This window comes from Trypanosoma brucei, chromosome 9 (assembly GCF_000210295.1).
Source record: "Trypanosoma brucei gambiense DAL972 chromosome 9, complete sequence".
NCBI classification, from domain to species: Eukaryota; Euglenozoa; class Kinetoplastea; order Trypanosomatida; family Trypanosomatidae; genus Trypanosoma; species Trypanosoma brucei.
The window spans coordinates 1,206,918-1,223,055 of record NC_026742.1 but is presented as its reverse complement, the minus strand read 5'-3'; the positions used below and the strand labels follow the sequence as shown (position 1 = coordinate 1,223,055).

The 16,138-nt window shown below is 49.0% G+C and overlaps 10 protein-coding genes across 10 annotated transcripts; all 10 read left to right on the top strand.

The window, feature by feature from the left end:
* Positions 1–116: 116 nt before the first annotated feature.
* On the top strand, positions 117–1,316 carry TbgDal_IX5590 (hypothetical protein, conserved; the record flags this gene model as incomplete). The annotated part of the gene is made up of 1 exon (XM_011778447.1): positions 117–1,316. One exon carries the CDS (start codon positions 117–119, stop codon positions 1,314–1,316), a length of 1,200 nt encoding a protein of 399 aa, XP_011776749.1.
* Positions 1,317–2,321: 1,005 nt separating this feature from the next.
* TbgDal_IX5580 (hypothetical protein, conserved) lies at positions 2,322–2,999 on the top strand (the record flags this gene model as incomplete). The annotated part of the gene is made up of 1 exon (XM_011778446.1): positions 2,322–2,999. One exon carries the CDS (start codon positions 2,322–2,324, stop codon positions 2,997–2,999), a length of 678 nt encoding a protein of 225 aa, XP_011776748.1.
* A 274-nt stretch (positions 3,000–3,273) lies between these two features.
* On the top strand, positions 3,274–4,281 carry TbgDal_IX5570 (hypothetical protein, conserved; the record flags this gene model as incomplete). Its single annotated transcript, XM_011778445.1, has 1 exon — positions 3,274–4,281. One exon carries the CDS (start codon positions 3,274–3,276, stop codon positions 4,279–4,281), a length of 1,008 nt encoding a protein of 335 aa, XP_011776747.1.
* A 290-nt stretch (positions 4,282–4,571) lies between these two features.
* Positions 4,572–5,954, top strand: TbgDal_IX5560 (hypothetical protein, conserved; the record flags this gene model as incomplete). The annotated part of the gene is made up of 1 exon (XM_011778444.1): positions 4,572–5,954. One exon carries the CDS (start codon positions 4,572–4,574, stop codon positions 5,952–5,954), a length of 1,383 nt encoding a protein of 460 aa, XP_011776746.1.
* Positions 5,955–6,190: 236 nt separating this feature from the next.
* Positions 6,191–6,976, top strand: TbgDal_IX5550 (hypothetical protein, conserved; the record flags this gene model as incomplete). Its single annotated transcript, XM_011778443.1, has 1 exon — positions 6,191–6,976. The coding sequence occupies one exon, from the start codon at positions 6,191–6,193 to the stop codon at positions 6,974–6,976; it is 786 nt and encodes a 261-aa protein (XP_011776745.1).
* Positions 6,977–7,060: 84 nt separating this feature from the next.
* Positions 7,061–7,501, top strand: TbgDal_IX5540 (conserved hypothetical protein, unlikely; the record flags this gene model as incomplete). Its single annotated transcript, XM_011778442.1, has 1 exon — positions 7,061–7,501. One exon carries the CDS (start codon positions 7,061–7,063, stop codon positions 7,499–7,501), a length of 441 nt encoding a protein of 146 aa, XP_011776744.1.
* A 155-nt stretch (positions 7,502–7,656) lies between these two features.
* On the top strand, positions 7,657–8,409 carry TbgDal_IX5530 (20S proteasome subunit alpha-6, putative; the record flags this gene model as incomplete). Its single annotated transcript, XM_011778441.1, has 1 exon — positions 7,657–8,409. One exon carries the CDS (start codon positions 7,657–7,659, stop codon positions 8,407–8,409), a length of 753 nt encoding a protein of 250 aa, XP_011776743.1.
* Positions 8,410–9,007: 598 nt separating this feature from the next.
* Positions 9,008–10,063, top strand: TbgDal_IX5520 (hypothetical protein, conserved; the record flags this gene model as incomplete). The annotated part of the gene is made up of 1 exon (XM_011778440.1): positions 9,008–10,063. One exon carries the CDS (start codon positions 9,008–9,010, stop codon positions 10,061–10,063), a length of 1,056 nt encoding a protein of 351 aa, XP_011776742.1.
* A 1,087-nt stretch (positions 10,064–11,150) lies between these two features.
* Positions 11,151–14,108, top strand: TbgDal_IX5510 (hypothetical protein, conserved; the record flags this gene model as incomplete). The annotated part of the gene is made up of 1 exon (XM_011778439.1): positions 11,151–14,108. One exon carries the CDS (start codon positions 11,151–11,153, stop codon positions 14,106–14,108), a length of 2,958 nt encoding a protein of 985 aa, XP_011776741.1.
* Positions 14,109–14,752: 644 nt separating this feature from the next.
* On the top strand, positions 14,753–15,820 carry TbgDal_IX5500 (hypothetical protein, conserved; the record flags this gene model as incomplete). The annotated part of the gene is made up of 1 exon (XM_011778438.1): positions 14,753–15,820. The coding sequence occupies one exon, from the start codon at positions 14,753–14,755 to the stop codon at positions 15,818–15,820; it is 1,068 nt and encodes a 355-aa protein (XP_011776740.1).
* Positions 15,821–16,138: the final 318 nt, after the last annotated feature.

Here is a 16,138-nt window from a genome sequence, read left to right as displayed (position 1 = left end):
GTGGGAAGGAGGAAACTTTTTGTCATTGTTGTCGTACCTTCTGAGTGATACTGCTTAATATTCGTACCTTTTTTTAACTTGTTGAATATTTTCCTTGAAACTGAGAGGGTCCGAATATGCCCGTAACGAAGCCAAGAGAGATGAAAACATCAGCAGCACGGCGAGTCATCGACCCGATAGACTCAACGGTGGCGACGAGTGGATGGACTTGCACAAATTGTTCAGTGGAGGTCCCTAAAGAAGAAGCCTTCTGCAAGATATGTTCCTTCGCACGCCCGATGGACCGTCACGGTGTACCACAGATCTTTACCGACCTTACCATAACCTTCAACGGCATAATTCCACGTAGTGTGAAGCACCAAAGTCACTCCGTTGAGTGGCGGATGGCTGAGCGGCATGGAGCAACGTGCATGGTGGAGCTTGACTTCGGTCGAGTGAATGTGTTGGTGTATCGTCCAGGATACGAACGAAGTGAGAAGGTTCGAAAATGTGTGGAAGCGGGACGTGGTGTTTTTGTGGTCCCCATCACGTGGATGCTGGACTGCTTGCTTCAATCGCGCCAGATTCACCCATCTCTCTTCCATTTGGCCGCCATTCCCCTTGTACCGCAACCCACCGTAAAAGGGATGGACCTTCCGCACCATCACCATCCATATTATGTTATGAATGTCAAGGAATACACGCTTGCCGCCGCCGGGAGAGCGGTAGCTGATGGGGCAATCGCTGCGAGAGAAGTGGTTACTTCCCCCGAAAACATGAAGCTTCCGCCAACTTTTCAGATACCAGAACTACGATATACGAACATAGACATCTACGAAGCTGTTTGCAGTGCTGCCGGAGAGGGAAGGCTAGTGGAGAAGGAAGATGAACACTCCGATGACGTCCGTGAAGGTCGGAACCGAGCTACCGATATAGAAGTGTTTAAAGGTGATCAGCGCAACAACCGTGTGAACAATGCTCTTTTCAGCGGCATTAAATTCCTTCTGACACCTGTACTTGAATCCAACCCGTTGGTTGTTAAAGCGCTCGTCGCGTGCGGAGGAAGAGTAATCATATCTTCACACGGGAAACTTGGGGAGCTGCTGAGGAGTTCCACTACTCACGTGTTGTATGATCACAGTGAAAAAAAGTGCCCCATATTGATCGAGGCAGCTCATGTGAAGAAGACGGTTCCAGGTCTAATCCTGGTACAGTCGAATTGGGCGGAAGATTGTATGATATTCAAGGAGCTGATTCCACCGTATGGACCGTACGCTCCTTCAGCAAAGCTCATGGAGACGCTTGAGAAAAAATACAAGAAGCGTGCAGCGGCTTAAGCACACGTTGTCTCAGTTGGTGTCTCGCTCTTCGTCATTACCAAGATGAGGCGAGGTTGGACAGTATACTTCACGGAGGAGACAACGATATCGCAATGAAACCATAGAAGAGTGTGGGTGGTGAGCATGAACATAACTGTGAAGAAAGGAAAACTTTTATTTTTAATGGTACGCGCAGGGGTATGCCTTCTGCATGTGGGTGGCGTTGTGTTTACGCGCGTGTAGTTTTTTGCGGCAACAGGAGTTTCGTCCTACCATATATCGTTGGTTTTCCATATAAATATATATATTTATATATATATACTCGTGTAAAAATTATCCATCCGCCACGCCGCACTGCAAAGATTGCTGGCTTCGGTGAGATTAGGGTTTAGTGCATCCATTTAAGCTACTCGGGCCGCTTCGTGTGAAAGGCTACCACGTCAAATGGTTCATGATTTGTTTGTCTGTTTTTGGTGGCAAGCAAAGAGCCCCTTGAACTGTAGTGACTATCTCTGGTATCCATGTGTGCTCGGGAGATGGGAAGGAAGGTGGGGTGCAGCTGTCGGTGCAGCGTTTACCGTCTAATAAGTATATATATATATATGCGTGCGTACAAAATTAGTTTTTATTTTTACAACCCCGTGCGTGTATAGTTAGTTCCTATTGGGTTGTGTTTTAAGCTGAGGTAAGTTGAAAGCAAAATGAAACATAAGGAAAGGGACACGGCGTATGTTTGCGTGTGCGCCTCTGGTTGTGAACGTTCGCAACCGTTTGCCACACCGCATAAGGATGGGGAAGCCGTGGGATTGTAGACTTGACGTTCGTGTTATCCATAACATACACATATAAATTTATACGTCTGTCTTTACCTCTTTTTGTGATTCTACCAACCGGCAGGTCGTTCCCATTATTTTTTGGCACTCCTTTCTTGCTCTACTTAGTTTGCCTGCGCATCCATCCTCTTTGGGTGGTTTATCTAGTACATTGACTTCCGCCGTCCTTGGGGGCGCGGAGCGTTTGCACATGGCAGAGGCGGTGTTGGCTGGACGGGCGGCTTTAACTTTAGCATCTCTATATTTACTACTAAAAATCGTGTCTGCGAAGGAATGTGAATGGGCGCAGCGGCTCCGCGAGTACGAGGTGGAGGTTTTTTCTCGTACAAATCCTAGTGGCAGTGAGAGTGAAGTGCAGTCTGGCTGCATTTCATGGAAAACTGGCTACTGGACATACGAGGTGTGTCCAGGCCGTTGGATCCGACAGTTTCATAAGGATGGAAATGTCATTGTGGATGAGAATTTTCTTGGCGTCCAGCACCGATGGCACCTCGCTGATGAAATTGGCTCCAAGCGGTTACGATACAGAGATGGTATTCACACCATTCCGGAGCGCCTAAACGCTTCCGGTGCCCCTATAAATAATACGGAGGCAACATACACATGTTCTAAGGATGTTTCGGTGTCTAATGTGCAAGTCGATGTGCTGTACTCCCATGGAACTATGTGTGGACGGGGCTATCGGCGTTCTTCTCAGCTCCATCTCGTATGTAACGAGGATGTGAAGAAAGCCGATGTTAAACTGAAGGAACTTGAGTTATGTAAGTACGACATAACTGTGGTAGCGTCTACCGTCTGTGATGCGATTTATGGCCGTAGTCGTGCGTATAGGGAGCTGTCCGATGCTGATATGATATTTGCACTGTAATATGGGAAATCTGCGGTGTGCAAACAGGACCCTTGCATGGAAGCGGCTTGAACCGCCGGTGGATGTGTGGTTCGTTCCATTTGGTGTCGGTTGCTGAACTGATAATATCTCCCTCTTTTCTTTGCCCGTACTTTGTTTGCCTACATTTGTATATTTCAGTGCTGCTGCTCCTTCCGTTGTATCTGCATTGTCTTTATCGACATCGTGACTCCTGTGATGTCTCTGTACTTAGCGTAGCGAGTAGTCAAGCAGAGGCAAAGCAACCCGACTACGAATGTTTTATCTGATGGTGGTTGCACTGCTGGTGGCGGTGGCAATTGCAGTTGCACCGGCTGCGCAAGCTCTACGTATGAAATTGGTGACTTACTTTGAGGGCTTCTTCTTCATGGCGACAGCTAATGACCTCCCGGCGGCATTTCGAGGGAGCAACTGCTTGCAAGTGCAAGTTAACTCAAAGTCTGGTTCCAAACGTGTCATACGGTTGGTTTTCATCCGACACGGTCAATCGGTGTGGAATTCGCTTTTCAACAGCTTTGATGCAACTTGGCCTGTGCGCGCTGTGAAGGCGATGGTGAACGAGGCCGTTTATTTTTTTACAAACCCGTTCGATTCTGTTATCGTTGACTCTCCTTTAAGTGAAAAGGGCAGGTCAGAGGCACAAGAGCTGGCCCGTTTCGTACGCTCCGCGAAAGGCCAAGTGTGTTTTGACGCAAGCTGTTCCCTCATTGTTTGCAGCAACCTACGGCGGGCAATGGAAACCGCGCTTGTCGGCATGCAACCTCGTATCGTTTCCACGGGCGAACGAATTGTTGTGGACTCGTCCCTCCAAGAGGGATCGCGGAATATCGATGCGCAATCCCTCTCCACCGAGCCTGGAAAGATTGTTCCGTGTAAAATGGGGGAATTGGCCACACCCCAGCTGTTGGGTACCGCCTTTGACCCCCACCTAAATGGTGGTAACAGAACTGCCAAAAGGAATGTTTATGACCGGATGGATGAGTTCGTTCAACATTTGTTTGGAGGAGTGAAATCCAATCCTTATGTGCCTGCCTCCGGTGCCGAGTCCGGAAACTCTGCACTTAAAGAAGTGATAGTGGTTGGTCACAGCGGATATTTCCGTTGTTTTTTAAAGCGCTTTTTGCCGTCGTCGTCCCGCCATGTGGCAAAGACAAAAAAACTAAAGAATTGTGCTGTTGTTTCATTTGACCTGGTAAGAAATGAATCCACCGGGGAAGTCTACATCGAGGAATCTACCGTATCAGTGTTGTACAAGGGTTTCTGATCTGCATGTTGTCAACTTGTCGGTCCGCGTAGTGAAGGGAATAAGCTGCTGCCGGTGAGTGGCGAGCTTGGGCGTGCCCCGCAATCTTGATGTTCTTTTTTCAAGTTCCCCCATCGCGTGTAACTTGTTTTAACGCGCGAAAGTGCTCTAACTACCCTTTACCCAATATACGGAGGGCCGTGCTTGCAGTCACATTGTTGGTACCCTTAGTTTGCTTCATGTATTTGACCGTTTTGCTGCTGTATTTCTTATTTGATGTTTACGTGCGAATAGCCCAAACGGCACACTAAATGAGACTCCGGCGCATCGCACTGGGTGCTTTCACACCGACAGTATTCACTAGCGTTCGTTCTGTCTCCACCCGAGAGACGCTGTCGGTTGAGGAGCAGCGTTACCTGGACCAGGAGTTGCCCCCGAGAGAGCTCTTGACGAGTCTCCGCTCTCGTGATCGGTCTCCAACCGATGACAATGAGACAGACGTAACCGTACCTGGTGATTCGTTTGGCATCATGCGAAACCGTGTGGCGTTCTACAAACCAGTGCCACGGGACGTCTATTCAGGCGAGCTTGGTGAGTGCTTCCCTGAAGGGTGCCACCCACTGCGGTGTGTCAATCCTGCAACATTACATCACCTCAGCGAGCGGTTTGGTGTTAGCATTAGGGAAGCCGTGAAGGCTATGCAGAACGCGCAAATGGACATAAATATAGCTATAGATGAACTCTGCAGGCGGAAATGCATCGACCCTCCGGCGGGGAGTTTTGGTTTGGTTGGTTTGGAATCGTATGCATCTGAAACATTTTGTTTGGTGAACTTCACCCTCCCGAGCCTAGAGGCAACACGAGATGATGATGTATTGGACGCCTTACACGAACTTACCCTTTCTGCGGCGGAGATCCCGCTTGATACACCCACGGAAGATCTCGTAGACAAATTTGTCAATAACTGGACTGTGGAAGACGGAAGGAGTTGCAAAGATGTACTGGATATGTACGATTTGGGGGTAAATAAGATCGTTTTATTACCTCATGGGGACTATAGTGTCGAGGGCTTCTATGTTTTGCATCCAGTGAAGGAAGATACACCAAATATAGGAACGGGTGCTGCGGCTTGTTGCCTAGATCTTAGGACAGGTATACACAACCGGTTTCGATTTCACGTGGAACGCATCGCCGATTCAGTAAGTGAGCACGTTATTCGAGAATTGGTGCACTACGGGCAGGACGTGCATGTTCTCAGGCAAGCGTATTGGTTCAAGCCGGAATACAGTGTCGAGGAGTATATCCGTTTCAAGGAGTCATTACTACAACCGAGCGCCTCTGTTTTCGAGATGCGCTATGCTGTCCTTGCAGTAGGTTCTTATGCGCTACCGGGCTACAGGAATCTTGTGGAGATGGAGAAGCTGAAGGTAGCACAACACAAGTATGAAAAACATTACGAGGATTTCATGTCTCCAGGTAAGTGGTTGACGAGTGATAATTCACAGCTACAAACCGTGGCTGCAGGCGGTGGGAATGCGCCCGGGGCAGCTCTGCACATGCACACAAACGGCCCAGACGTAGCATTAAATGCTATGGAAACACGAGCTGGTCCGCTTCGTCGGACACTGGAAACCTCTATTCAGGCTCATGGGGACCGCGTTTTCTCTCGTTTTTACCGGAACAACCATCACTAGTGAACACGCAACAGACCTAATCAACGGATGCGCGCGGTCGACTCATACTAACAAATTTTCTGTTGCTTTGTTTTTGCCCTAGCAACTGATGCCACCCACGTATGTGTTATGTGATTGCATCAGGCTATGCGGTTTTTTTTCCCCCATCCTCTGTCTTCAGAACAAAATCTGCTTTGTGTGTTGGGCGTTTCCCCCTCCTCTATCGTTGTTGACATGTTTTCTGTCACATTTTTGTCATGATTAAGTTATTAATATTAATATTAGCTGCTACCCCTTTGTCCCTCTACGAAAAAACACACGTCACCACATATCCGGTGATGGGGTGCCAGATTTCTGTGGGCACAACAGCTTCGCGGAGGAGCAAGGGTCTCAATGCCACACGAAGTGGGGTTGATGGGGCACTCACTTCAGGAACTGTAGATGGTCGTGATCCGAAAAGCACTGGCGCTGACAACTCAGTGAGCCTTGCTTACGCCGTGCCCGCGGTGAAACCGGTGACGTACAACGACTACCGTGGTTTTCAGGTGACTATGGTCAACGGAACGCTCGCTAAGATCAACAACATATGCCGTTGGCTTGATACTGCTCTTGATAAGCGGGAAAAAAATGGCGGCTGGTGTATGGACGTGCTCGCCGAGTCAGTCTCGTCCGGCAAGATGGAAACTAGTTTCTATTGTGAAAGCATTGTCCAAGCTTCTCACCACGTTACCCATTACTGTGGCCAAGAGAGGGCTAACGGTGTTGAATACTTTGCAGAGGTACACTCACAGCAGGTATTCGAAAAATCCGCCGTTTCAAGGACCTTCGATTGTCCCAGCGCAAAGTTCGTTTATAACAGTAGATTTGAGGAGATCCCGAGACAGTCCGATATAACGACGACCCAACTCAACAAGGAGACGTCAGATAGTGGCATTCCAAATGGGCGAGAAGCCATGATACGGTACTCGCCAACGTCTTCAGAGGACGGAGGTAGATTAAACGAGGAAAGTGAGCGAGGCGATGAGGGTGAAGGTAATGAATGACCTGGAAACGGGTGCAAATCAGACGGGAGAGTGGGAAATAGGAACCCCAGTGTAACATATGTGAAGGGTGTTTCCTTGGCGGTGATGAGGGTGGCTGAGCGAGCAGGTGTGGGAGACGCCAACTCGGTTGTGCAGGTGTTTCTCCATGTTCGTCGTAGATGTGAATCTTCATCTTTGGTGGAGTCGTTAGTGGGGAGGTTTTTTGTATATCCCGGCAAATTGCCCACATATGCGTGGCGTGTGTTTGTTTTATTCTTTGGGTGCGGGTTGCTCTTTCTCTTAGTGTCAAAATTGTGGGCTACGTTTGTGTTCTTTGCTTTGTTTTTTGTCATGTGCGAAGTTTGTCGAGTTGTGCATTACCTAAATGGCCGTTCTAGTACTTTTCACTCGCGCCCCTTACCGCTTTTTTTTTTGTTAAGCACTGTCCATTCATTTGTCAAAGAAAACGTTAATACGCTTCTTTATCCACGTTCGTTCCTCTCTCGCACGTGTTTCTTATATCTCGGGACAGAATCAGCGAGGTAAAGAAAGGTAAGCAGTTGGTTTAAGTGCTAGCACTCCCTTTTTCTGAACCGTACAGAAGGAGAAGGGAAGGAAAAACAGTGGGTGATCCATAACGAAAGCGAAATCGCCCCGGCGCTGAGTTCTCCAGTCGTCGACAATTCGCCGTAACGATCACAATGAGCCGAGCTGGGTTTGACAAGTACATTACTGTCTTCAGCCCGGAAGGGTCCCTCTATCAAGTCGAATATGCCTTCAAGGCAGTTACCTACGCGGGGCTGCTAACGGTGGCCATACGTTGCAAAGATGCTGTGCTTGTTTTCACGCAGCACAGTGTTCCGGACAAGCTTATGCGACCTGAAACCATTACCTCTCTCTACAATGTGAACGATAACACTGGTGTATGCATAACTGGGAGGGCTCCCGATGGAAAGGCGCTTGTGCAGAAGGCACGTAACGAGGCGTCGGAGTACAAGTACCGCTACGGCATGCCAATGCCTGTTAGCGTCCTCGCAAAGCGAGTGGCAGACATGGCACAGGTGAGGACGCAGCAAGCAGGCATGCGACTGATGGGAACCATCATGACGTTTGTGGGCATGGAACAAAATGATGAGGATGGTGCGTGGATTCCACAGATTTACTGCGTAGACCCAGCGGGGTGGTGCGGCAGCTACCACGCATGTGCCGTGGGGAAAAAGCAAATTGAGGCCTGCGCCTTTCTTGAAAAGAAACAGAAAAATGCACCATTCCACACGTTGTCCCAGAAAGAAGCCGCAATGATTGCGCTTGCGGCACTCCAGAGCGCACTCGGTGAGTCTTTGAGGGCGTCAGGTGTGGAGGTTGGGAGGTGTACAGCAGATGACCACCATTTCTCACGGGTTCCAGATAGGGAGGTGGAGGAGTGGCTAACTCTACTTGCGGAGGCTGATTAGCTTGCCGCGTATGTTTTTGTACGCGTACATTCATGTGGTGAACTCTAGGTTCCCCAAGACTCCATGAAGGGGGTTTAGTGGAGGGAAAGGGAGAAGGCGGTGGGGCGGGATTGAACGTAAACAGAGAAAGGGGGAATGACATGTGTGGATGATCTTAGAACTAACTGCCGAGAAACGAACCGGTGCATGTCACAAGCGCTCATTTTTTTTTTCACGTTTTGTGAGGTGCTAACGTTTGAAAGTTTATTTTTGTTTTACTGTCTTTTCTCCTCCCCTTTTTATCTTCATTCTGGAGTGCATGGGTAATCGAGATGTGGCCGGGAATACTTTTGTGCCTTCTCTCCCCTTCTTGTCATCTTTCTCCCTTTACTGATTGATGGGTGCCGCTATTCGGCGGTTGCGTGGAAAATAACCGATGATAAAGTAATTCTGTTTTATGCTTCGACACCCCATCTACTAACTACTGTTGTTTGTTCCTCTCTTTCTCCCGTTTTTGTCGTGCCGGCGGGCGCGGTAGGGGAAGGATCTCACACGCAAGCGTACATATAACGGTCGGAGCGACCGCTAAAGATTACCGTAGCCTCTGTCCTTTGAAAAGATGCTGAAGGAATGGCTTCGAGGAAAGCAGAGCGAAGAACCCGTTGCGCAAGCGGAACCAGTGAAGCGAGGCGCACTGGGTGTCGATGTCGAGTCCTCACTAGAGCCTTCACAAGAGGAGATCATCGCACAGCGTGAGGATGCCTTTCGAAGGAAACTGGCAGCTAGCGCCAAAGAGGGCCCACCATCGCCAGGAAAAGTGGTTGCATATGACACGCTTCTCCGCCCCTTGCAAAGGCTTTTGCTTGATGGAAATGCAGCAGAGACGCAGGAGGGTCTCACAATCAGCGTTGCCCGCAATGCGCAGAACGTCATGATGTCTACCAAGACAATGCTTGTATCTCCACAGATGTCCAACTGGGAGTTAAGTCTACAAATGAACGGGTTCAGCGACATTGTCGTGGCGACGTATAATACGCTCAGTCGGTGGAGTTTGATGTACCAGCGTGTGAGTTCAACAGGAGCACTGCTCTTCGCGCAGTGTATGGCGCAACGACAACAAGGGATGACACAAGGCACCGTGGTCGGTATGATTCAATATCCGTGGGTCCAAGGAGGCTGTACGCAGGTACAGTACGTGAAGGATCAGTCATTTTCAGTGAGTCATGCCCAGCGTCTCATTAGGGGATTCTACCTGGGCTCGAATCTTTCATGGGATGCGCTGACTAAAGGAACATCGCTGTCATATGCGGGATGCATAACAAACCCCTCGAAAACGGGTTCACTGGCTGCGGAGTGGTCCCCCTCCAAAGGTGAATGGAAGGTGGGGCTCACGCGTAGCGACTGGGCCAGCGACGTCGAGTTCGCGATGCAGTTAGAATACACGAAGAAGGGGCAGAGCGGCTTGATGGGCCTTTTGAGCTTTGGCACAAAGAAACAGTTCGTTGGCGGAGGATCTGTAAGCACGGCCATGCTCGGATTTTCACAGTTGAAGGCGGTTGTGGAGGTTCCCTTTGGTGGTGATCGCAGTGGTTTCAACCAGTTTATGTGTATGTACAATGCGTTGTACGACATTCACTCAGGAGGTTTGAAACATGGTGTGGTATTCACTGCCTAAAAGTTATGGTGTGTCTTTGCCCAGCGGACGAAAAGGTTAGGGAATTTAAGAGCAAACATGGGAAAGGAAGTAGCGATTGGCGTGTCGTGTTTGAGAAGGAAACTTTTTTTTTTGATTACGTTGGTGATTCGTTTTTCAATTTTTCATTACCAATCCCCCCTACTACAGGCAACTGCGGTGGTTGTGGTTCACATCGTCCGTGTATAATTCATTTATCGGTGGGCCCTGCAACCGGTAGGGTTGGTGTATGTGCAAGGGGGGAAGTCAGTGGGAGGTAGCGGGGTGGGAAACCAAAAGAGGTACGAGAAAAACAAACAGATGTGTAAAACCCTTCCGGGTGCAGAAGCACAGAAAGATGGTTAAACTGACTTAGAAGAGGGGGATATCAGTGTGAGGGAAGCACATGTGTTCGAGGATGGGGAACTAAGCAAAACAAAATGTTTAAATTATAAGCAGTTATGTGCATGAACCTCCTTCTTGTGGAGCCCATCGACCGGGCGAGGAGTTCCACTTTGCAAGAGGAAAGTTCTGTGGATGCAGGAGGGAAATTGGTTAGGGGGTAAACAGGGAACAGAGGAGAAAAACAAATGGCACTCCCCCCTTTTTTAGTCTCCGGAAGTGTGGGTGCACAACCCTAACTTTACGGATGCCGTTCATTGACCGAAGCATGAGGAGGCATGCTCATTTCCCCCCCCTCCCACAGCACGTGTGCTTTGTTTCTGCAGGCACACGACATTTTTAACGTTAAATATTAATCGGCTGCGTTATTTGTAAGAAATTCCTTGGCTCAGCGCGGTTAGCTTGAAGCGTATTTTCGCTTATTCGAGGAATGCGGCGGGTGGGGCGTAAGGGAGGAGAAAATAGTTGATGCAAGGTGGAGCGTCGTAAGGAGTTTCATTGTGCTTCTGTGCTGAACAGGAACGACAAATTGAAATGGAGCTATACACACATGTGTACATTTACTCCTTGACTGCCAGAACTGTACTACTTCCTTCTGTTCTTACACTGTCTTATGACTTCTATCCCTTTTCTGTGCAGCTAATAACAACAACGTCACCACCACTGAATCTGTTCAAAAAGGCGTACGATGAGCAACAAACAAGTGGACGGTGATTTGCATTACAAGTTGTGCAAGAAAATAGCACAACTAACGAAAGTTATCTATCACCTTAACCTGCAAAATGAGGATAACGATACACGGTTCAGTGATATCCGCGAGCGGCACGATAATGAGATACGTCAGTTGCACGATGCCACAAACAAACGCGTTGAGGAGGTGAAGGAATCTTTTCGTGCGGCAGAGCAGGATCGTATTGGCATTGTAGAGAACGCGCAGAGACAATACAAGGAATCCCTAGAAGCGGCGAAGGCGGAGTACTTACGGAAGATATCTGCAATGACGGAGGATTTGAAGGCCAGCAAGGCTCGTTTCGAAACGGCAGTGAAGGACGTGGTGGCATCTTGTAAGGCTGATGCAGAAAAGGCGATAGCTGAAAAGTGCCAGTCAAAGGACGCTGAGACCGCCAATCTTGTCCGGGAATACAATGACCGGTACAAAGCGATGTTGGCGGCGCAGATGAACGCTAAAGATGAGTTAGAGAAGACGATAAACGATCTACGGTCCAAACTAGAGGGGGCTGAAAGGGCACACGCACAAGAACTGAAACAGCTGGAGGCGAAGCAAAAGGATTCTGATGCGAAGGCAGCGGCAGAATTGGCCCGGTGGAAGGAAGAGTGTGAGAAGGCACGGGAATGTGTGCAGAAATTGCAGGCGGAGTGCGACTCCCTTAGTAACTGCCTCAATGAAAAGGCGAGTTCCCTCGGGAGCTACCGTGAGACTGAGGCCAAACTACGTGAGATTGTGAAAGCGTTAGAAAATCGACTGAGTGACTCACAGAAGCAGTGCGAGACTCTCAATGACACTCTGGCTGAAAAACTTCAGGAGCTTGCAAAGAAGGATTCTATTGTCATTAATCTGGAAAATCAACGTAGTTTGCTCGAGACACGCAACAGCGAACTTACGACAAAGAATTTAGAGTTGCAAAACCAGATAAGTGTGCTGGAGAAACGCTTAGAAACGCTTAGCACCCAGCTCCACGATATTGAGAAATTAAACCAGGATGAAGCTAACCAGCACAGCCAGTTCGAGGCTCAGCTACGGGGGAAGTGTGCAGACCTACAGCGGTGTATTGAGGAGCTTGAGAAGCGGCATCTGGAGGATTTGGATCAACTCCGTAAGAGTCATGCCAAAAGTATGGCTGACTATCAGTCGTCAGCAACGAGGGCTGCCGAAGAGGCCAGTGACGAATTCCGCCGTGCGAAAGAGGAGGTGGCCAGATTGCACCAGGCTGAGAAGGACAAAATGAAAAAGGAGCACGAGAAGCAAGTTGCAGAACTGAAACGGGATCACGACCGGCAAATCAACAGCGTCCGGGAGAGTCTATCTACTGCTAGTCGTGCTGAGGCGGAAATGCAAGAACTGGAGAAAAAGCTGCGTGATACTATTGCTTCTTTAGAGGCTGAACTGAAGGTAGCGTGGGAGAGGTTGGAGGAAACCGACAAGTGTCTGAAGGAGGTAACGCAGAATCTAGAGGAGGAAACGCTTCGATACGCTCAGCGGTTGCAGGAATTGGAGGTGGATGCGGAGCAGCGGGTTAGAGCCGTGTGTGCCGATCGCGATGGCAAGATCTCCGCTCTTGAGGCGCAACTTGCCGAAATTAGGCAAGAGGCGGAATCCCGGCTCAAGGAAGTTGCGAGGGAGTGGGAACAAAAACTGGAAGAAGGGCGAAACGCAAACAACAGAGGGTTAGTAGCTGAGTTAGAGGCATGCCACAATGCGTACGCCCAGCAATTGAAACTATTGAGTACACTACACGAAGAGCAACTGCACCACTTCTCCCAAAAGGAAGTGATGTGCCTTGAACAAGTCACATCCCATTGCAATTCGGTAATAAAAGACATTGCAGATCGGGCAAAGAACGATACCGATGAGAAGGAGGCAGTTCATCGTGCTCTCAAAGAGAGCGGCGATCGACTACGGCAGCGTGAAGAAGATCTCCGGCGGCTAAAAGAGCAGCTTGACGGCATTCGCGGTGACGCAAATAAGCAAAGAAGCGTCATGCTTGAAGAAATCCAAGCTCTGAAGGGCCTTATAGCAAAACTTATCACGGAGAAGGAAGGCCTGGAAGCATCCGATCGAAATATGTCTAATGAACTGCAGGAGTTGCGCCGAAATTTTGCAACCAGTCAGCGGGATGCGCTCGACGCTCAGAGGCAGGTGCAGGATCTAGAGGCTACCATTGCAACGCTGAGAGAAGATGCGAAGCGAGCAATTCAGGACGCGGAAACAAGGTTGCAGGAATCCCTCAAGGCCGTAATGGATTCTTGCGAGCAGAAGGCGAAGGCAGAACTTGACAACCTACGAGCCTCGGCTGCGATGGAGCGTGACAACTTGCAGCGACGGGCAGACGAATCTCTTTCTGCGCTGCGACTAAAGTACAATAATACACAGGAGGAACTTCGTGACGCGATGTTAAGGATTGACGGGCTTACTAACGAGTTGGGTAGGTGCTCGGAGGAGTTGAAAATGGAGCGCCAGAGGCTGGCGGCAGCAAAGTCCGAGTTTGATGAAATTCTCAGGCGGAAACAGCATGATCATGACGAGAAGATGCAACATTTGGAACAACAAGCGGAGAACATCTTGAATGAACTGGGCATGAAACACAAGATGTTTGTTGACGACCTGATTCAGCAACAGCAAGAAGAGCGTACAGGGCACAATGCAAGGTTAAGGGAGTTGCAGAGGGCGTTTGATGACCTTCGCCACCGCTATGAGTACCGAGAGTCGCGTCAGGAAGATGTGGAGATGATTAACCGCCTCATGAAGGAGGCAAAGAAAAAGGAACAGGACCTGAAGAAGGCGTTGGAGGATATGAAGATGTATAAACTTGAGCTTGTCAACCGTGAGGACAACTACAACAAAGTCTTTGGGAGGCGGCCTGTCGTTGCACCGAGGGAGGCTGCAAGTAAGTTTCAATCGCGCTGAGCAAAGGTTGTCAACCACGTTACATTTTAGTTGAGTAATCACTTGCTTCGTTTCGATATCACCCTTATTCTTTTTCCACTGTCCTTGACAACATTGTGGGGGACAGTCGGCTACCGCGATGCGGTGCCGAATAAATGTAGCAGTGCGAAGGTTTTGTCAGTGCATATAATATATAGTTGTGATTCTCATATCAGTTAATTTGCTTCTGCAGGTAGGAATGTGCGCATGCGCGCAGGGGATAAAAGAGAGGAAGCGAGGAATGGCTCATTTCTTTTGCTTCTTAGCGCATCTTCAATGTGAAGATGCCACGTTTTCATTGCCATATTTAAATGCGAAGGCAGTCACTGGTTTATGCCCTTAACGTTACTCACTTTTCTTTCCCGCTTTTTTCTTTTAAAAAAATCTGCCTTTGTTTATTATTTTTTTTTCTTGCATACTCTGTGCGGTTGTGTGCCCCAACTTACGGTGGTCTGCCCTCAGCCACAAGGAAAAAACAAGGGAAAGGGAAGTGAGCGCAGGCAACTACAGTAAGGGGAAAAGAGAGTACACCACTGACCATAGGAATACTTTCAGGAAAAATAACATACACACGTGCCTGCGAGATAACACAAAAAGGCGGTGTTTAAAACGTTAATTTGGGGGAAATGACAACCGCAACGGAATTGAAGCAAAAGGGTAACGAGGCGTACGCAGCAAAGCGCTTTGAAGAGGCACTGAAATACTACGAAGAAGGGCTCGCGCTCGATGGTGGGAACATCGACCTTTTAAATAATGCTGCGGCCGCAAGCTTTTCCCTCGGAAGATGTGAAGCCGCTATCTCGTTTGCGCGGCGCTCACTCGGTGTTCGAGACAACTTCAAGGCACATAAACGAGTGGGTGAGGCATTTTGGAAAATGGGAAATTTAAGGGAGGCCGCAGCAGAATACGAAAAGGCGCTGGCGTTGGAACCTACCGACAGCAGTAGTCGGGAAAATTTGCAAAAGCTGCGGCAAGAAATGAATCGGGGACAGGCGCAGTTTGGTGGCTCACCGGTGGTCATGCCCCAAATTACACCACATGGTACGGTAGGATTGCTTGTTGACACTTTAGTGTTAGTTCTTTCCTTTGCGGCGCTCGCTTCTTCACTCATTGGGGTGAACGGAAGCTCCGCTTGGTTTTTGTTATTGATAGCCGCTGCCGTGCGCCACGCTGTTATCGCACATTCCAGGCACATGCTGGTTCCCGACTTGTCTATACTCAAGTCGTGGTTTGACGTGCGCTGCACTTTGGACTTGATTCTCTGTCTTGTGGCATTGATCTCAGGAGTTCGGGCGCAACTTCCACTTGTCGTCGTTCAGGGCCTCTACAGTGCACTCTCTCTCGCTACTAACTTCTCAAGAGTGCAGCAGGTTGCACCAGCAGCTTATCAAGCGGGGTTGCGCTACGCGCAGTCGATAACTTCAAACGCTCAAAGACTCATTATGCATGCGGTGTCGTTGGAGGCTATAATGCTGTTGACTGTTATATTCTCTGGGGGAGCCATCTTCACGCTCTTCTATATACAATACGCCAAGAACTTGTATCGCATTGATGGAAACGTACGGCTTGCGTTCTACGGAATTCGGGAGAATTTGACTCGGCTCGCCCGTAAGGGGTTCATGCCGGCTTTCGTAGACTCAACGTTACAGAGGGTTTGCGACACTCTGTACCAGTTCTCTCAGCAACCGTTTTGATGGCTTTGTGCACCATTTACTTTCTTTGTAGCCTTTTCCTGACTTCTGCGTTCCGCTGCTGTGGTTACATTTCATTTTCAAGTTATACCAACATCTTGGTGTGTTATCAATGACTCCTGCCAATGGGTATCGAGGAAATTCCTGTGGCAGCACTGTCTTCCAAAGGCACGGGCACTGTCTCATCATCATAATTAGCGCCTTCACGAATGAGTACTACAGTTAGTCCCTTGGTTCTCCGTTCTCCTCCGCATGATCTGTTGTATTTACTTCCTTCCTCTTCTCTGTTTCACGACTGCGCTGCCGCAACTACACTTTCTT